Source organism: Lytechinus variegatus, chromosome 6 (assembly GCF_018143015.1).
Source record: "Lytechinus variegatus isolate NC3 chromosome 6, Lvar_3.0, whole genome shotgun sequence".
NCBI lineage: Eukaryota > Metazoa > Echinodermata > Echinoidea > Temnopleuroida > Toxopneustidae > Lytechinus > Lytechinus variegatus.
The window spans coordinates 38,333,147-38,352,398 of NC_054745.1; the positions used below are offsets into that span (position 1 = coordinate 38,333,147).

At 38.1% G+C, this 19,252-nt stretch overlaps 1 protein-coding gene across 1 annotated transcript in view; it reads right to left on the reverse strand.

Moving 5' to 3' along the window:
- The window catches only part of LOC121417440 (carbohydrate sulfotransferase 15-like), a 38,721-nt gene that overhangs the window by 15,510 nt on the left and 3,959 nt on the right, over positions 1–19,252 (reverse strand). The window contains exons 2-4 of the mRNA XM_041611156.1: positions 11,818–11,968; positions 10,086–10,198; positions 2,091–2,307 (exon numbers count right to left, since the gene is read on the reverse strand). Of these exons, the coding sequence (XP_041467090.1) occupies positions 2,091–2,307; positions 10,086–10,198; positions 11,818–11,968 (481 nt within the window). The remainder of the gene's footprint in view (positions 1–2,090; positions 2,308–10,085; positions 10,199–11,817; positions 11,969–19,252) is intronic.

Sequence of the window (19,252 nt, forward strand, 5' to 3'; positions counted from 1 at the left end):
GTGTGTTCTCATTTGTTTACAAAGGACACTTTACAAATTTCCTGAAGAAGAAATTATGACACTGATGGATTTCCATAGAGTTACGATCGATTCGATCAATCGTAACTCTTTGTAAGACGGTGTAACATTTACATGAAGCTCCGCTACGTAGATTTGACCGCTAAGGAATCTCTTCCTACTGAGTGCAGAGAGCTTGAAACTCAATTTCAAGAAGCAGCAGGAATAAATGTACAGTGTAATAGGCCTTGCGTTTATCATGTTTATACGGATTACAATAACTTGGGATCTTTAAACGATTTAACAAAGTGCATTCGTGTGGAAAAACTTGATATAGTGAATTGATAGGATCCCGGAATGAGATATCGGCCTATACAAACAAATTAATTGAAAACAAATTCGTGTACTAATTATGTTTCACTTTTACCAGCAACATCCCTTTGCTTTATTTTGATTCATTAGATAATGTGGGCCATACGTTTGTGGAAATAGGAAAGATAGAATTCAGATCTCATTCTCCCTCTCTCTATCCTCTTGTTATACTGATAATAATAATTATTATTATTATTCTTATTGATATTATTGTTGATGTTGTTATTATAATTATTTTCATTTTCATTATTATTATCACCATTATCATTACAATTAACATCATTTTTATTATCATCATTATCAATCTTATTATCAGTAGTAGTAGTAGTAGTACAGTAGCAGTAGTAGTAGTAGTAGTAGTAGTGCTAGTAGTGCTAGTAGTAGTAGTAGCAGTACTAATAGTAGTAGTATTAGTAGCACAGGAATAGTAGGAGTAGTAGTAGTCGTTGTTGTAGTAATAGTAGTAGTAGTAATACCAGTAGTAGTAGTAGTAGTAGTAGTAGTAGTAGTAATAGTAGTAGTAGTAGTAGTACAGTAGAAGTAGCAGTAGGAGTAGTAGTAGTAGTATTACTAGTATTAGTAGTAGTAGTAGTAGTGGTAGCAGCAGTAGTAGTAGTAGTAGTAGTAGTAGTAGTACAGTAGTAGTAGCAGTAGTAGCAGTAGTAGTAGTAGTAGTAGCAGTAGTAGTAGTAGTAGTAGTAGTAGTAGTAGTAGTAGTAGTAGTAGTAGTAGTAGTAGTAGTAGTAGTAGTAGTAGTAGTAGTAGTAGTAGTAGTAGCAGTAATAGCAGTAGTAGAAGTAGTAGTAGTAGTAGTAGTAGTAGTAGTAGTAGTAGTAGTAGTAGTAGTGGTAGCAGCCGTAGTAGTAGAAGTAGTAGTATTAGAAGTAATAGCAGTAGTAGTAGTAGTAGTAGTAGTAGTAGTAGTAGTAGTAGTAGTAGTAGTAGTGATAGCAGTAGTAGTAGTAGTAGAAGTAGTAGTAGTAGTAGTAGTAGTAGTAGCAGTAGTAGTAGTAGGAGTAGTAGTAGTAATAGTAGTAGTAGTAGTAGTAGAAGTAGTAGTAGTAGTAGTAGTAATAGCAGTAGTAGAAGTAGTAGTAGTAGTAATAGCAGTAGTAGCAGTAGTAGTAGTAGTAGTAGTAGTAGTAGTAGTAATAGTAGTAGTAGTAGTAGTAATAGTAGCAGTAGAAGTAATAGTAGTAGTAGTAGTAGTAGTAGTAGTAGTAGTAGTAGTAGTAGTAGTAGTAGTAGTAGTAGTAGTAGTAGTAGTAGTAGTAGTAGTAGTAGTAGTAGTAATAGTAGCAGTAGAAGTAATAGTAGTAGTAGTAGTAGTAGTAGTAGTAGTAGTAGTAGTAGTAGTAGTAGTAGTAGTAATAGTAGTAGTAGTAGTAGTACAGTAGTAGTAGTAGTAGTAGCAGTGGTAGTACCAGTAGTAGCAGTAGTAGTAATAGTAGTAGTAGTGCTAGTAGTAGTAGCAGCAGTACTAATAGTAGCAGTATTAGTAGCACAGGAGTAGTAGTAGTATTAGTAGCACAGGAGTAGTAGTAGTATTAGTAGCACAGGAGTAGTAGTAGTAGTAGTAGTCGTCGTTGTAGTAGTAGTAGAAGTAGTGGTAGCAACAGTAGTAGTAGAAGTAGCAGTATTAGAAGTAATAGCAGTAGTAGTAGTAGTAGTAGTAGTAGTAATAGTAGTAGTAATAGTAGTATTACTATGGTGTCACTTACTGACTCTGTATCTAGCCCACCAATGAGGTTCTTTGTCGTTATGTTGGATCTCTCGATGTGCATTGATTTTCTCCCACAGATCGGTCGAACCACACTTTTGCATCCCGATGAGGTAGAAGTAGGGCAGACACCGAAGACCTGGCGGCACAACTCCCCGGTAGAAGAAGCAAGGATTCTTGAAGCTTGGCAGAAATGTCTCAGGGATGGCGTCGAATACCTGGTTTATAAATTGAGAAGTAATCCAATATAAATTCCCTGTAAAAAAAAATATTAATAACTAAAAAATAATGTCGGTGGCGTTTTCAGAGCACCGCATCATCCCTTGCTAAACTTCATCATACGTGCCATAAAAATACGAAAGTGTGATAATAACATGCTGTAAAAACTACGGCGTTAAAACCAACACCAGTTAGTTTCAATGGCTTTCAACACCTTCGAGTGTTACACTCTAGAGTCGGAACATAACACCAAAGGGTGCTGGAGAAACAAAGGTGTTGAAATAAATCTGGGTGTTGAACTAACAATGTAAATTTTACACCATACTTTTTGTTTTTGTCGTGTTGAACTGCCATAATTTAACATTTAACACTGGTGTTAAAGGCTTGCCGCAGTCCTCACATAACACCTAGTGGTGTATCTTGCAGTGTATGATTAGCGAGGGCAAAGGCACGTTCCTCGGGCTGGGGGCGGGGTCAGCCAAATTCTTCTGCTGATTTGGGAAATAAAATCAAGAGAACATAGTTCAATCAAGATTGTCACTTCTTGTTCTTTAGAGGACAAGTCCACCTAAACAAAAAGTTTATTAGAATAAAAAGAGAAAAATTAAATCAGCATAACACTGAAAGTTTCATCAAAATCGGATGAAAAGTAAGTTATGATATTTTTAAGTTTCGCTCGATTTCAGAAAAAAGTTATATGCACATCCCGATCGGTATGCAAATGAGGGAACGGATGACATCACTCACTTACTATTTCTTTTGTATTTGATTATTTGAAATTTTCTAATTTTCTCATTGTCCTGTTAAACAAAATTGTATTTCTCCCTGAACATATTCTATTACTCTTGTTCAACATTTTGTGGTTCAGTCAAGTTGGTCCTTCTCGTCAAATTTGTAAAAATTGAAATATTGTATAATTCAAACAATAAAAAAAAGAAAAATTATTAAAAAAAAAAAAAACAAGTTCACACCTTGTTACCAATAATGCATAAAGCATTTCCATTTATTTGAAAGCAGGATAAAAGAGCATTGTAGATTCAATGCCTTGCTCACGGGCATAGGTGCCGCGGCCGGGGATCGAACCCAGACTTTACATGTATAGCCAGGCGCCTTAGACCACTCGGCCACGGCACCTCCACATCATCGATTCTCCTTTGCATGCGACTAAATTGTGCATATAACTTTAAAAAAAAATATATAAGCGAAACTATAAAATGTTATAACTTTCTTATTTTACATCCGATTTTGATAAAATCTTCAGCATTAAGTTTGTCTGATTTTTCTCTATTGAATCAAATCAAATCAACAATTTTTCTGGGGTGGACTTGACCTTTAAACGTATCCATCATTTTTGGGCTAGTCTACGCGCATAGTCTCATATTCGACCTTATACCAATTATACCATGTCTACATAGAGTGAAGACAAGACGCCAAATGCTTTGTCTGTGTCGAGCAAGCGACAGTTTATGGTGAATCGCGTTTCTATGCGAATTCCGAAAACCAAGCTAGGGTCTGTGCGTGCAGACTAATTGTAGGCCGAAATGATATTTCAGATTTAATTTTCTAATGCAATACAGTCATACTTAGGTTATATCATAAGAAGTAGGCGTGTATCCTCAGCAGGAAACCTGAAACTGCGTGACACGTAAGAAATCTAATTTTGAATGGGTTTAATGCCAATCAAAGTCTAGTCCTCTAGACGCATGTAGTCGTCAATTTTAGGCTGTCAACTCTAACGACCATGGCCAAGTATTTATTTTTCGATTAAAGATAAATTCCAGTTTTGGTCACGGTCTCAAAATGACATTTTTACAGACTCTAACATAATGACCACCTAAGTGTCTGTTTGTATGAATAAAAAATATGTGCCAAAGGATTCTTGGAGAAATTGTGTAACTGCTGAGAAATCAGCAAAATAAGCACGGATTCGGTCATCTCCGTCGGGTCTTTATTCCAGCAATAATAATCCACTGTCCCACGTGTGCCTATCTGTGTTGGTGATCTTCAGTGTGAACATTTTTTCAGCGTAGATTTCAGGATTTCACAAAGTTCAGTTTATGTAACTGTACCAGATCCTCGATGATATTCTGACAATAAAGCCTGGTTTTACAGACTTTCTCATGAAATTAGTGTTTACTGCAACTACTGGCATTTCTCTTTAAGAAGTGCGTGCATCATCAACTCAGTGTTCGATCCCTTAACCCTTTCCCTCTCGCTTCTCTCGTCCCTTCTCTATAACACCCCCCCCCCTCTATCTCAATGACGTCACAAAGTAAGGCGCAGTGGCGATCATCACCCCTTCCCCTCGACCTCCCCCTATCTTTGATCTCTCATTAGTTTGATGACGCGCAGATCTTGATACTGGGGTAAATACTTCCCCCTCTCCTATCCACAACCTCTCACAACCATGGACTCAATCTTGTTCAACACAAATTTGGATAGTAGGATACGTCGAACCCCCCTACGTACCCTCTCCTCTCTCAACACCCTCCTTCCCAAGAGCTCTCGTTCAAAGAGGAGAAAATCGGATAAAGAGGTAAAGGGGCTTTCCCTTCTCCCTCTCATCTCTCAACCCGCTTCCCCATCAGATATCATTCAAGCCAGGAAACAGAGTCAGGTAGAGGGGTAAAGGCTAATACCCATCTCCTCTCTCAACCACTTTATCAGTATTGATATACCATTTTGTTTGGACTTCAATTCAGATACTAGGGGTAACTTCTACTACTACCTCTTACCTTCTCTGTAAATCCGATTTTGTCCCTTACTTGAGCTTTCAAGACATATATTCAGAGTTAAGTCCCTCCCCCATCCATCCAATTGAAGTACACGGATAAATAGTGCTATATTTAAACCTCACTCTCCTTCTTCTTACTCAGCATGTTCAGAGCACAGATTCGGAAACCATTAACATTTCCATGATAACTGGGATATAAGTTCTTCCCCCTTCGAACTTTCCATTCTCCATCCCAATAGCCCCCCCCCCCTATTTACCCCTCCGCAATGGGCTTATACAGGTGTAAGTGCTCACTCGCCCCGCTCCACCTCCTCATTCAGGAAAGAAATCCTGATACAGGGGGTAAGTGTTTTCCCCTCTCCCTCCCTCTTCGATCTCTCAATCCCATTCCTCTCGTAATAAGCATGGTAAGCACTCATTGAAGGGCACAAAAGGTGTTGTAGGTGCTCATCCCCCTTTCATATATTCATTCAGGATAGGTACAAATCCAGATACAGCGGTTAGTCACCACCCCCCCCCGCCCCTTCCCTTCTTACACCATGTCTCTCTATAGCCCCCCCCCTTTCCCTCCATTAAGGACTCAAATCCAGATACAGGGGTAAGTGCTGTCTCCCCTTCTCTCTCAACCCCCTACCCCTCCCTCCCATGTGCTCTGCTTCAAGGACACCAATGCAGGTGCAGGGGTAAGTGCGTCCTCCAACTCCACCCCCCACCCCATCACTCTCTCTCTCAACACCCCCTCCCTCTCATCAGCTCTGGTTCAAGAACGCCAATTCAGGTGCAGGGGTAAGTGCGTCCTCCCCCCCCCCCCTCTCTCTCTCTCCACCCCCCCCCTCCCCAAACTCTCTCCCATGAGCTCTGCTTCAAGAACACCAATTCAGGTGCAGGGGTACGTGCGTCCTCCTCACCCCCCCCCCCCCCCTCTCTCTCAACACCCCCTCCCAAACTCTCTCCCTTGAGCTCTGTTTCAAGGACACCAATCAGGTGCAGGGAAAGTGCTTCCCAATCAGCCCGTCACTCGACATCCGCCCCTGTCTCCGGTTCGTTTCTCTGGAGATCATTATCGAGGTTCAAGAGCAATTCAATCATAGCGTAGTCATGGTTAAAGGGAAACCTGAAGGGTGCAATGCTAATGCTATGGTAGAGAGTTTTCACTTCCATGACTCACGTCGCCACCGGGAACGGTAAATTGCCAATTCGTCCACTGCCAACTCGTCCACTCACCACATGGTCTACCTTCCTTTAGTCTAATGCCATTCCGGCCATCATCATTTCGTCTAACAACCACTTGGTCCAATAACCATTTGGTCCAATCACTACTTCTTCTAGTCCCCATTTTCTTTTCATTCATTTTGCACAATTAACACTAATTAGACCAAATGGTATATGGACTAAATGGCTATTGGACTAACGGACATTAGACGGAATGGCATTAGACTAAATGAAAGTAGACCATGTGGTGAGTAGACGAACTGATGGTAGACCAAATGATAGTAGACGAGTTGGCAATTGGACGAATTGGCATTAGACGAATTGGAAATAAACCTTCGGGAACATAGTAAATAGATTGTGCCCTTCGTATAAACAAAGCAGTCTTTGTCGAGAGTTGGTAAATCAGAAGAGTAGCAGCTTCGTCCGTGACTCTGGACAAAAAGATATTTTATTGCATTTTTCGTTAGCTCCGAAACTTACGACGAAACTGTTGTTCTCGTTCACTACACTGCAAAAATTGTGGTGTTGATTTAACACCAGCCCGGAATCTATACATGTCCACACCAGACAAGTGCTAAACAACACCGGTTTGTGAGTTAGTCTAACACCAGTTTTGACACCAGCCCGGAATCTATATATGTCCACACCAGAGAAGTGTTCAACAACACCGGCTTGGGAATTAGTCTATCACCAGATATGTGTTTATACAACACCGATTAATTTACAAACAGCATCGGTTTGATTCCAACATGTCAAAAATTGTGTTGTTTCAATACTTATCTGGTGTGGACATATATAAATTCCTGGATGGTGTTAAATCAACACCGGAGTTTTTGCAGTGCAATTTCCGACAAAGACCTCCCAGCTTGTTATTGCCATTTGACTGGTATTTTAACGCATTTGTTGTGTTCTTCAGCCCGTCCCAGTTACAGTAGTCTCTCAAACGAGACCGACTAAAAAAATCAACCGATGATATACCATTCCATTCGCCGGCTTGACTCACTCTATTATCATTATCTACACTCTTGAAATAGTTGGGCAAAAAATGCCCAACTCTTAACCAATCCTGGGCAACATTCTGTCCATACAACCATTGGTCAAATCTGCCCAAATCGGGAAATAAAACGAATAATTGGGTAATAAATTTGCTCAATTTGACAAAAATTGCCTAGAATTAATGTATTTTAACCAACATTCATAACCCAACACAGTGGACAGTATCTTGCCCAATGTTTAAGTGTGTAGACAAAATGACTACAGATAGGACACCTTTACACACAGCAAAACTGTGGTGTTAACCGGTGTACATAGAGGACCACACCAGTTGTTTTACACTGGTGTTAAATTGGTGGTGTTAGTTTTACACCAATAGGTGTTATTACAACACCTTTAGTTGTTATTTTTACACTCGTTGGTGTTATGTTCAATCTCCAGGGTGTAATTTTAACACCTCAGGGTGTGCTCCTTTATTAACACCAACTGGTGTCAGTTTTAACACCGCAGTGTTTACAGTGCAAGATAAAGCAGTCAAATTATTATTTTGACCCTGTCAAAAGTGTTGACTTTTAAAATGGAAGTCTTTTATCTGATAGATTTTGAAACAATATTTGTAAAATATTGCCTTGAACTTTCCTTCTTCTTTTTAATACTTTTTGCACTTTCTATTTGTCAATGATCATTTATTTCCCTGAGGCTGCAGTGCCCGAAGCCCCTACACTGCAAAAACTCCGGTGTTGATTTAACACCTGCCCGGAATCTATATATGTCCATACCAGAGTAGTATTGAAATAACACCAGTTTGGAATCAAACCGATACTGTTTTGATACTAATTGGTGTTTTATAAACACATATCTGGTGTTAGACCATAAACAAACTCGCGTGGTTTAACACTTCTCTGGTGTTGACATAATACATAGATTTCTGGCTGGTGTTAAATCAACAACGAGGTTTTTGCAGTGCACTATACATTACTCCGGTGATATCCTCCAGATGCATGGCATGCTCATGAAAGTATATATACATGCACATGTCTTCATTCGTTTATGTAACAGAACAACCCATTTCAGGACTTAATTGCTTTTTACAATATACCGACCATGCTCAACGATGAGGCAAAGTATACCTTAACCATGTTGATTATCGTGATATATTATTTACTATTACCCTCTTAAAGTGCATTAACACTTCGGTGATGCATTCTATAACAGCCTTGATGAGTTTAGGATGCCGGTGAATTCAACCTATCAACGTTCAGTCATTATTAATAGTTATTAACTACGGCTTCATTGGTTATTCATGGATAAAGCGTGATTCATACTTGAACCGGAAGTAAACAGATATGATGTGACCCGGTTTCATTTTCGTTACCGAAGAAAGCTTTTACCAAAAGATCGTTGAAAATATATCAGGGGGCCGTTTCATGAAAGTTGTCAGTACTGACAAGCTGTCTTTCAACGACAGTTACCATAGTAACTGTCAGAGGCCAGTGATTCTCAGCCAATCAAAACCAAGGATTTCACTAAAATTGTCAGCACTGACAATTTAGTCAGTGCTGACAACTGTCATGAAACACCCACCTGATTTATATTTTGAGCATTGCGATGAAGTATCGACCTGCCACAATGAATTGTTTTGTGTTTTCCTGATATTTTTATTGTATTGATTTTTTTTATATTTCCCTCATTTGCCTACACTATGAATCACATCATTACACGGTTCACTGTGTCACTGTGGACAGCGACACTGTAGAGGTGTTCACACTGTGGGGAATATCGTCACACTGCTGAATTTGAGCGTTTTAACAGCAAAAGTAACATCTTAACATAGAATACGATGTGAATATGTGAATACACTGTGGACATTAACTACACTGCCGAGGTTGTAAAGTGTGGAATTATCTTCACATTTTGTTCAACACATCACCTAGTCCGAGAATCACATATTTCCATAGTCCTCGACGTCACAGTGAGCACTTCCAATAGATAGGTATCCACATTGTGGAAATATTGCCACACTGTTAACTTTGAAGGGGAATGAAACCTTTGGAACAAATAGGCTTGTGTAGAAACAGAAAAATCAAAGAATAAGAATAAAGAAAGTTCGAGAAAAAATTGGACAATAAATGAGAAAGATATGAGCATTTAAATATTGCAATCACTAATTCAATGGAGATCCTCCCATTGGCAATGCGACAAGGATGTGTGATGTCACTAATGAACAACTTTCCCTTTGGTGGACTATAAAATACCCCCAAAATGTCTCTTTTTGCTTTTTCTTATGATGATACAAACTCTTTATCCATGATGTATTTAAAAAAAATGTATTACGTGCCCTCATGTAGAAAGAACACATGATCTATCGATAGATGTGATAAAAGAGGCAATTCAAGTGAAATATTTACTAAAGTAATGGGGAGAGTTGTTCATCAGTGACATCACACATCCTTCTCGCATTGCCAATGGGAGGATCTCCATAGCATTAGTGATTGCAATATTTAAATGCTCATAACTTTCTCATTTATTGTCAGATTTTTCTCAAACTTTTGTTGATTTGTTTCTTTGATTTTTCTGTTTTCACACAAGCTATCTTGTTCCAATGGTTTCATTCTCCTTTAAGCATTTGACAGCGTGAAACACATTTACACATAGTCCACTGTGAGAGAAAACTTTGAACGCTCACACTGCCAATGTGTCTACAGTGTGTAATTATCCAAACACTGTTCAATTTATGAATCACGTGTTCACACAGTCCACGATAAGTGCACAAACTGTGAGACACTAAGTTCTTTTCTGCACGGTTATGCCCCGCTGATCACATAAACAACTTCTTACCTCTGGCGCAAGTTTGAATAGATTTGGCGGGAGGTTCCTCACGTTATAGCCGTCGCCATAGTAACCGTAGTATGGTCTTTGCGTTCCCGTCTTTCCTGTTGATGAATATTGATCTAAAATGAAAAAAAAATAACGAAAAGAGAAGAATAACAAATAAAAAGTATATTAATATGTATATCACATTAACGTTCTGCAACATATTTGATATTTCATATTTGCATGATTCGGAAAATTCACCACAATGTTCGGTAATTGTTTTAGCATTTTTTTTCAGATACATGTAGGCCTTATCTATTTCACGTTTTAAAATAAAATATTTCTGATCATGTTTGGGGGCGAAATGGGTGACGTAAAAGAGTAGGACAAGACCCATCGTGTTATGTCTTTCTTCTTCCTTCAGTTTCAATTTTGTTTCCTACCCCACCCGATCTTTTTGTTTGTTTGTTTGTTTTATTTTTATTTCTGCGTTCACAATACATTATCAAAAATGTTTACATTGTTTGTAATATACAAAATAATCTATACTGTATACAATATAAACATAATAATTTAATGAACGCAGGAGACCGCCATCGTGAGCGGTTAAGCTTGTAATTGATGGCGGCCTCATAAAAAAAAGGTTCTTGACTATGATTGGTAATTACTGAACAAGTGGGTGCAATTCAGGTGCATGTGTTAAAGATAGCTTGAGAATTTATATTTTGTTATTTCATTTATAGTGGTAATGGAGATTAATTTGAAGTATGTTTATATTTTGTTATTTAATAAGGCGAGGGGTGGAGAAGGGGGGGGGGGGCGTAGAAAGGGGATTTTAAACTGTGAACGAAGCAGCCAGAGAAAGCCAGAAGCAAACAAAGAGGGAGACAGTGATTTAAAACATTAAATCTTGTTCCACTTTATACTCCTTCAAATCAACTCTTAAAAGAAATATTCAATTTTATTCATCCCATACTTCAAATTAATCCTCATTTACCACTATAAATTAAATTTAAAAAAATATAAATATACTGTCTTATATCTCTATCATTCTCTCCCATCTTTCCATCTCTTTTAAGCATTTTATGTGGGGGTTCTGCACTGTAGACTCTCACTCCTCTCACCCTTCTGATAGGCTGTTTTATTTGATTTGATTTGATTTGACTTTCAAAAGACATCAAAACATTCAATTTTTTCTATGCTATAAGAGGCCAATTATTGATTTGAACATGAATATGTCTCAGGGCTCAACATGAAAATTGTTAACCATAGTTTTTCCTGTATTTTGTATTCATATCTATTTATATATTTTGATTTGTAACTTTGTGTCTCGCTCTAATTGTCCATATAAGTGTTTGTTTGTTTGTAAAATTGAGAATGATCCATTATGTGTGGATTTTGATCAATAAATTTTGAAACTTGAAACTTTGAAACATGAAAATTGTTAACCATAGTTTTTCCTGTATTTTGTATTCATATTTATTTATATATTTGATTTGTAACTTTGTGTCTCACTGTAATTGTACATATAAGCATGATAAGTGTTTGTTTGTAAAATTGAGAATGATCCATTATGTGTGGATTTTGATCAATAAATTTTGAAACTTGAAAACTTGAAAAACTTAACCCCACTTTCTGTTTGCGATTTCTTTGAATGTCGCCCCTCTTTCCCTATCCGTCCCCCCCCCCCTCCTTTTTATCTTCACTGTATGCACTTTATTTACCCCTCTCTCTCTCTCTTTCTTTCCATACTTACTGTAGTTCAGATCGAATAGTTTACTCCTCTGTACACCAAGGTGTTGAGCGTTCTTGTCTACATTGGATCCATTGAGAAGACTTAGGGAATATATACATAGAACGGTCGACACTAGAAAAACACCGGCCAAAACGCTCCTTTTTAGAAAATGCTGAAAAAAAAATTAAAAAAGTATATATTGTCTGAAAATTTGATATAACTTAAAGTTAAGGTCTAGGTTGAAACAGACGATACTATAATGGGGATGATGATATTGATGATGATGATGATGGCAATGATGGTTAAAATCATGAAGATGATGGTCATGATGATGATGATGATGATGATGATGATGATGATGGCAATGATGGTTGAAATCATGAAGATGATGGTCATGATGATGATGATGATGATGGTATTGATGATGATGATGATGATGATGATGGCAATGATGGTTAAAATCATGAAGATGATGGTCATGATGATGAAAATGATGTTGATGATGGTGATAATCATGATAATCATAAAGAAGATGATGATCGTGCTTGTGATGATGATGATGATGAAGAAGAAGAAAGTGGTGATGGTGATGCTGCTGATGATGACCATGATAGCGATGATGGCGATGATGATGATGATGATGGTAATGATGACGATGATGATGATAGTAATGATGGTGGTAGTGTTGGTGGTGATGATGATGATAATGATGAAGAAGATGGTGATTATGATGAAGACGATAGTCATGATGGTGGTGATGATGACGATGGTACTGACGATTGTGATGATAATAATGATGATGCCAATGATAATGATGATCGTGATAGTAATGATAATGGCAATAACGAACATGGTGATGATAATGTTGATGGTAATGGTGACTGATAATGACAATGATATTACAATAAGTAAATTGATGTGAGCATAATTGAAAGCATTAATCAATTCTATCGAATTTTGTTTTAAATATAAATATAGTTTAATAGCATTATCCTGTAAGGGCAACATTTTTCTGAAGAAATACTTAGATATTGCCAGGGACGTCCCTGATATAACTGAACAAAAGAGGGTCATGAAGAAAACTAAAATTAATACGTAATAAATTCTGCACGACCCCTGTGCAAGAAACGCCTTGTAACAGGTGTCAAAACGGAAAGATCCATGAAAATATGTTTTGGTAAACTCAGTTTCAAAATGGACGTGTGAAAAAAAATGTTAGATCCACGCTTCATCAATAACGCCACCCGAAATATCATTATAAATAAATAATTCTGTTAAAAGGGCAATCTAAAGAAGTTATTGAAATTCGTAAAATAACCGCTCCATTTGACGGCCCGTTGCCCAATCATGAATATTTGAGAGTGCCTCAAGAGCTTGTCACCATCTGAAGTCGTAAGAATCCCACCGTCTGATGAAATATTCATTTTCTTCTCTTCCCGATTGGAATGAGTAATCACCACTATTATGTTGCCGTAGTTACATCAACTCATGTTGCTGAAACACAAGTCAGGGAGCTTTTAGTTTCTAAACTTATCGAAATGCCACATGTTTAAGGGGGCCGATTTTCGGTCTTACAGATTTATGATGGATGGGCAGAGGGCAGGAATGCGACACGGCTGGTCCGATCTTGAAGGGGGAGGGGGCTAAAGGTGGTGTATGATTCTAACTGGACGACATGAATGGTTCATACGCAGATACAGAAATAAACATATTTTTGTCTTAAAACTCTTACGTCTTTTCCAATTTTCTTCGTTCTCACCTCTTCCAAAAAATAACAGGGGCGAATTGCTTCTGTATCTTGTACTTTTACCGCCACCCTTGAGACGGGGAAAAGCGAAAGTACATTTATACTACAGATTAGAACTCAAATGGGGAAGAAAAAAGGGAAACAGAGGAGAAAGGGGAGGGTGGGGAGAAAATGAGGGGGGAAGGAGGATTAAATGAAGAAGTGAGATGACGATCTTAACGCATTGTGAGTCATGCTATGTAAACACAGGTTTTTATCACTCAAAACATAATGTGCCTCCCCTAGCAACCAAAAGATTGCAGAAATTTGGCGGGAACGTCATTGCGATTCCAGCTGACCCCGCCCACTCTGCTTATCTCCTCAAGCCATTCAAACTGTGTGTACGTAGTCTCTACGACGAATGGTGTTACTATCATTGGTGATTTTGAGTCAGTGAATCTAAAATTTACTCAAATTTTATTAATTTCTCGCAATATTTCCTTGAAATTCAAATTGCCGTCATTATCAAGACCAAAAAAAAGTTATACAAGCAAGTTACATTTCTTGTAGCCATACCAGTGTCGTATAAACCAATGTGTAAAAATCGTTCTATCTTTTGTGTTGTAAATTCACTTAACACACAATGTGAACACACTGCGTACAAAGCGTAAACACACTGTAAAAATACTGAGCACAAATCAAAGCACACTGAGCACACACAGTGAACATCACAGCGCACACGGTGAACTCACACCTAACCACGGTGAAGAAACCGAGCACACACTGTGAACACACTGAGTATATACTGTGGAAACATTAAGCCCAGGCTGTGAACGCACTGAGCACACCAGGTAAACGTACTGAGCTTACACTGTAATCACACCGTGAACATGAGCGCACACCTTGAAAACACTGTGAACACACTGAGCATACACCCTGAAAACATTGTGAACACACTCAGCACACACCCTCAAAACACGGTGAAAACACTGAGACACTGAGCAGACACTCTGAGAATACTGTGAACACCCTGAATACACTTCTGAAAACACTGTGAACACAATGAGCACAGACACTGAGCATACACCCTGAAAACACTGTGAACACACTGAATACAAACCCTGAAGACACTGTGAACACACCTGAAAACATTTTGAACACACTGAATACACACCCTGAAAACACTGTGAACACACTGAATACACATCCTGAATACACACCTGAAAACACCGAGAACACACTGAATACACACCTGAAAACACTGTGAACACACTGAATACACACCCTGAAAACACCGGGAACACACTGAGTACACACCCTGAATACACAGTGAACACACTGAATACACACCTGAAAACACTGTGAACACATTGAATACACACCTAAAACACTGTGAACACATTGAACATAAACCCTGAAAACAATGTGAACACACTGAATACACAGTGAACACACTGAATACACACCTGAAAACACCGAGAACACACTGAATACACACCCTGAAGACACCGTGAACACACTGAATACACACCTGAAAACACTGAACACACTGAGTACACACCCTGAAGACACTTTGAACACACTGAATGCACACCTAAAACACTGTGAACACATTGAGTACACACTTAAAAACACTTTGAACACATTGAGTATACACCCTGAAAACACTGAACACACTGAATACACACCTGAAAACACTGTGAACACATTGAACATACACCCTGTAAACACTGTAAACACACTCAGCACACACCCTGAATACACAGTGAACACACTGAATACACACCTGAAAACACCGAGAACACACTGAGTACACACCCTGAAGACACTGTGAACACACTGAATACACACCTGAAAACAATGTGAACACATTGAATACACACCTAAAACACTGTGAACACATTGAGCATACACCCTGAAAACACTGTGAACACACTTAGTACACAACCTGAATACACTGTGAACACACTGAATACACACCTGAAAACACTGTGAACACACTGAATACACACCCTGAAGACACTGTGAATACACTGAATACACACCCTGAAGACACTGTGAACACACTCACCACACACTTTGGGACATCGCGGGATCATGAAACCTACGCTTTTTCCAGATGTAATTATAAATTGCATAAACAAGGTTGTTAAACGCAGAAAAGGATTGATTACTAAGTACTACTATGAAAAAAGGTCATTAGATTGCAAACATTTTGGACGAATGAAGTAATCTTGAAAAATACCAACTAAAAAGACAATATGGGAAATAGAGAAGTATCAAATTTCTGCCGAGCATGAATCATAGATGACTTTCGCACTTTCCCCTGTCAAGTCTCTGATTTATTGCTCAGACTATCACCAAGGGAGGCAAATAAAACTGGAAGGTGGTGGAAATATAAATCCTATACTAATAACGGATGAAAAGATAGAACGGATGACGGAAAGCGAAAGCATGATAAAAGATCGTGTGCTGAAAGAGGAAGAACCATCTTCTCTCATCCTCTCTCTTACTAATTAATAATATGTGTAAAATAAATAAAATTTAATAAATACCAACTAAAAGACAATACAGGAAATGGTATAGTAATGGTATTTTGTCAGGTTTTGTGAAGTTCAGGTGATGATTCTATATTTTTGTGTACATGGTGTATAAAAAGGAAGGAAGTTGTCCAAATGATACCAGAGGAATGCATTTTTCTTTTCAACTGAATATATGTTAATTCAAATTTCCAACATCTGATTAATAAGACAAGTACGAATTCATATGCAGGTAAACATATTCAATTCGAGATCTTAATGCGGTGGGAATTTACAAAGGCCTATCAGTGTCATTCCAAAAGATAATAAAATTTACGTAAAATGTTTCTTGAATATATACATAGTGACATCTATAAAACGAAACTATGGAAAAAGAAATCGACACTTACTCATGGAATTCAGAAATATAAATGTAAATAAAATAAGAAAACTATTTATAAAATGATTGCAGATACTGACATTATAGTGGCGGATCGGGAATGGATGATGGTCTTTTGTATTGGCTTGTTCATGTCAACACCCATGGTCAAGGAGAATAAAGGGAGCGAAGTAAACAATATGTGGAATTGATTTCTATCACTATATATTAATATCCTCCTCCTTTATCAATCTTTTTTTAGCCACTGATTGGCTAATCTCTCAAAGACCAAGCCAATGAAAATGAATGATAGTGGTTGGTAATTATGACATAGTGTGTGAACTTATCGAAATTCAAAGCAGGCAATTTTTTTCTTAGCTGCAGATTCAATACTATCGGTCATCGGATACAAAGACTGACAGGTAGCTAGGTTGATTTGACGGGGAAGGGGATGACCTGAATATTATGTCTTCTTGCTCTCCCCCCCCCCCCTTCTTTTAAATAACATCTAGGGATGAGAACAAGACTTATACGGCCAAGGTATATTATTCTAAACGTTATTGGTTCCCGGAGAAGAGGAGAAGCTGAGCCACGGAAGGCTGAATATATTTTTTCCCCCGGTGGGGGGCCAACCCAAAGGTGATGTTGTATGATTTCCAACTGAATGACATGTAAGGTCAATACGCAGATTTATGTCATTTCTAATTTTTTTATTTCTCACTACTTCAAAAAATATGGTTTGTAATTATACAATCTATACTTAGCGAGAAACCAATGCCATTGCAGGCGTAATGTCATAATGAATATTGAGTAAGAAGACATATACCTCTCTTTTTGTGGGTGCGTCGTGGTCTAGTGGTTCTTACTCTCGCCTTTGACACAGAGGGTCGTGGGTTCGAATCGTAGCCAGGGCGTGCCTTCCTTCGGCAAGAAATTTATCCACACTATGCTGCACTTGACCCAGGTGAGGTAAATGGGTACCCGGCAGGAGTAATTCCTTGCATGCACTGAGCGCCGGTGATGGTACATGTAGCTGGAGATAGCTAAAGCCGGCCGGGGTAATAATAGCAACGCTTTGGATCCTCTGGCAAAAACCGCTTTATAAATCCAGCTATTATTATCATCTTATCACCTTATACTATTGGGTCTTCTCTCATTATCATCTCTTCTTCCTTTTCTTCTGTTTGATCCCCTCTTTTTTCCCCAACTACTTAAAAAATCATATTTGCGGTCGCCCCGTCATAGTTTATGTCTTGATTACGAAGCAAAGACTGGTAACCGTATCGATGATAACGGCATCTCATCTGAACTTATTTTTATCCAACGTTGACAATTGATGTCATGTCATATTCAACTTATCTACTTAAGTACCGTTAAAACAACAATAATAATAATAATAACAATAGCGGTATATTTACCCAGGGTAACCACTTCAGTTCTGAAAACTGTTCTCCCTGCTATTATCATTAACCGGCTAAGCTAGGCGGATTTAGGTGCAAACAGGAATTACTTTCTGCCGGTACCGATTTACCTCACCTGGGTTGAGTGCAGCTGCACAGTATGGATACTTTTTTTGCTGAAATAAAACACGCTACGGCTAGGATTCGATCACAAGACCCTCTGTTTGAAAGGCGAGAGTCAGAACCACCTGACCACGACACGCCCACGCAGTTTCATTTTATTGCATAGTATTGAATAATGCATACTCGTTTCCTCCTTCATTATATTAATGTTCTAGACGAATTACTTCGTCACATTCTTCCCCTACATACTGTACACATGAGAAGGTTTTAATTACAGTGAAACAGTCTCGGTCTATCCCATGAAGGATCATTAATTGGTGCATGTTATTACCCGGGTTAAGGGCATTATCAACCCGCATCTAGTGAAGTGACCATGCTTAAGAATTAATATGTACCGACAAAATATTGTACTTGAAACACGTCACAATATTCTGGAAGGATAAAAACGTAGAAAAAAAATCCAAATATGAATCAGTACCTTAAAATAATGTTATGTTTTCATCCTTAAAAGATCGAAATTATAATTGTAATAAAGTACAATAACGTATTCGTGGACGATGAGAACAAGATTGGCATAACTACGAGGTTTCAAAATTAAGAAAAATGTTATAGTTCCAGAAAAACTGTGAATAAAATGTAGTATTTACTTTTTAAAAGACACGTCCATTATTTCATGCCTAATAATGTGATAAGGATGTAATTCTTAAATTATTTGTAACTACATACATGTAAGAGGGCGGGTAACCCCCAAATTATTTCTTTTTAATTCAAATGGAGGGAGTGGAGTTGTTCTTCTCATTTTTTTTCTTTCATTCTTTTTCTTTTTTTCTCTCCCGGGCTTTTCTTCCTATCGAACTTCCCTTTTTTCTTTCTGTCTGTCTTTCTTTCTTTTTTTCTTTTCCTTTCTTAATTTCTTTCTTTCTCTTTTCCTTTCTCTTCCTTTTTTTCTTTCTTACTCTCTTTCTTACTCTCTTTCTTCCTTTCTTTCTCCCTTCCTTATTTCCTTCCTTTGTTTCTCAACATTTTTCTTTTCTCTTACTATTTTTTGCTTTTTTTCTTCCTCCTCATCTTCTTCTCCGCTCACAGCATTATTGCTCTCCTCCTACCTGTCCTTTACTATGTTGATCTTCTTTATCCTCGACCATCGGCATCTTTGCTGGAGTCCTCAGCTTCGTCTTTCTCTTACTTTCATCATGACCATGGACCCTCTGGGTCGGAGTGGCTGACCCTACTAGTCCTTTCCCCCTAACTGGCCTCGCTTCACTCTAACCCTTAACATCTCAGAAATAATATTCAAATGTCAACGGAT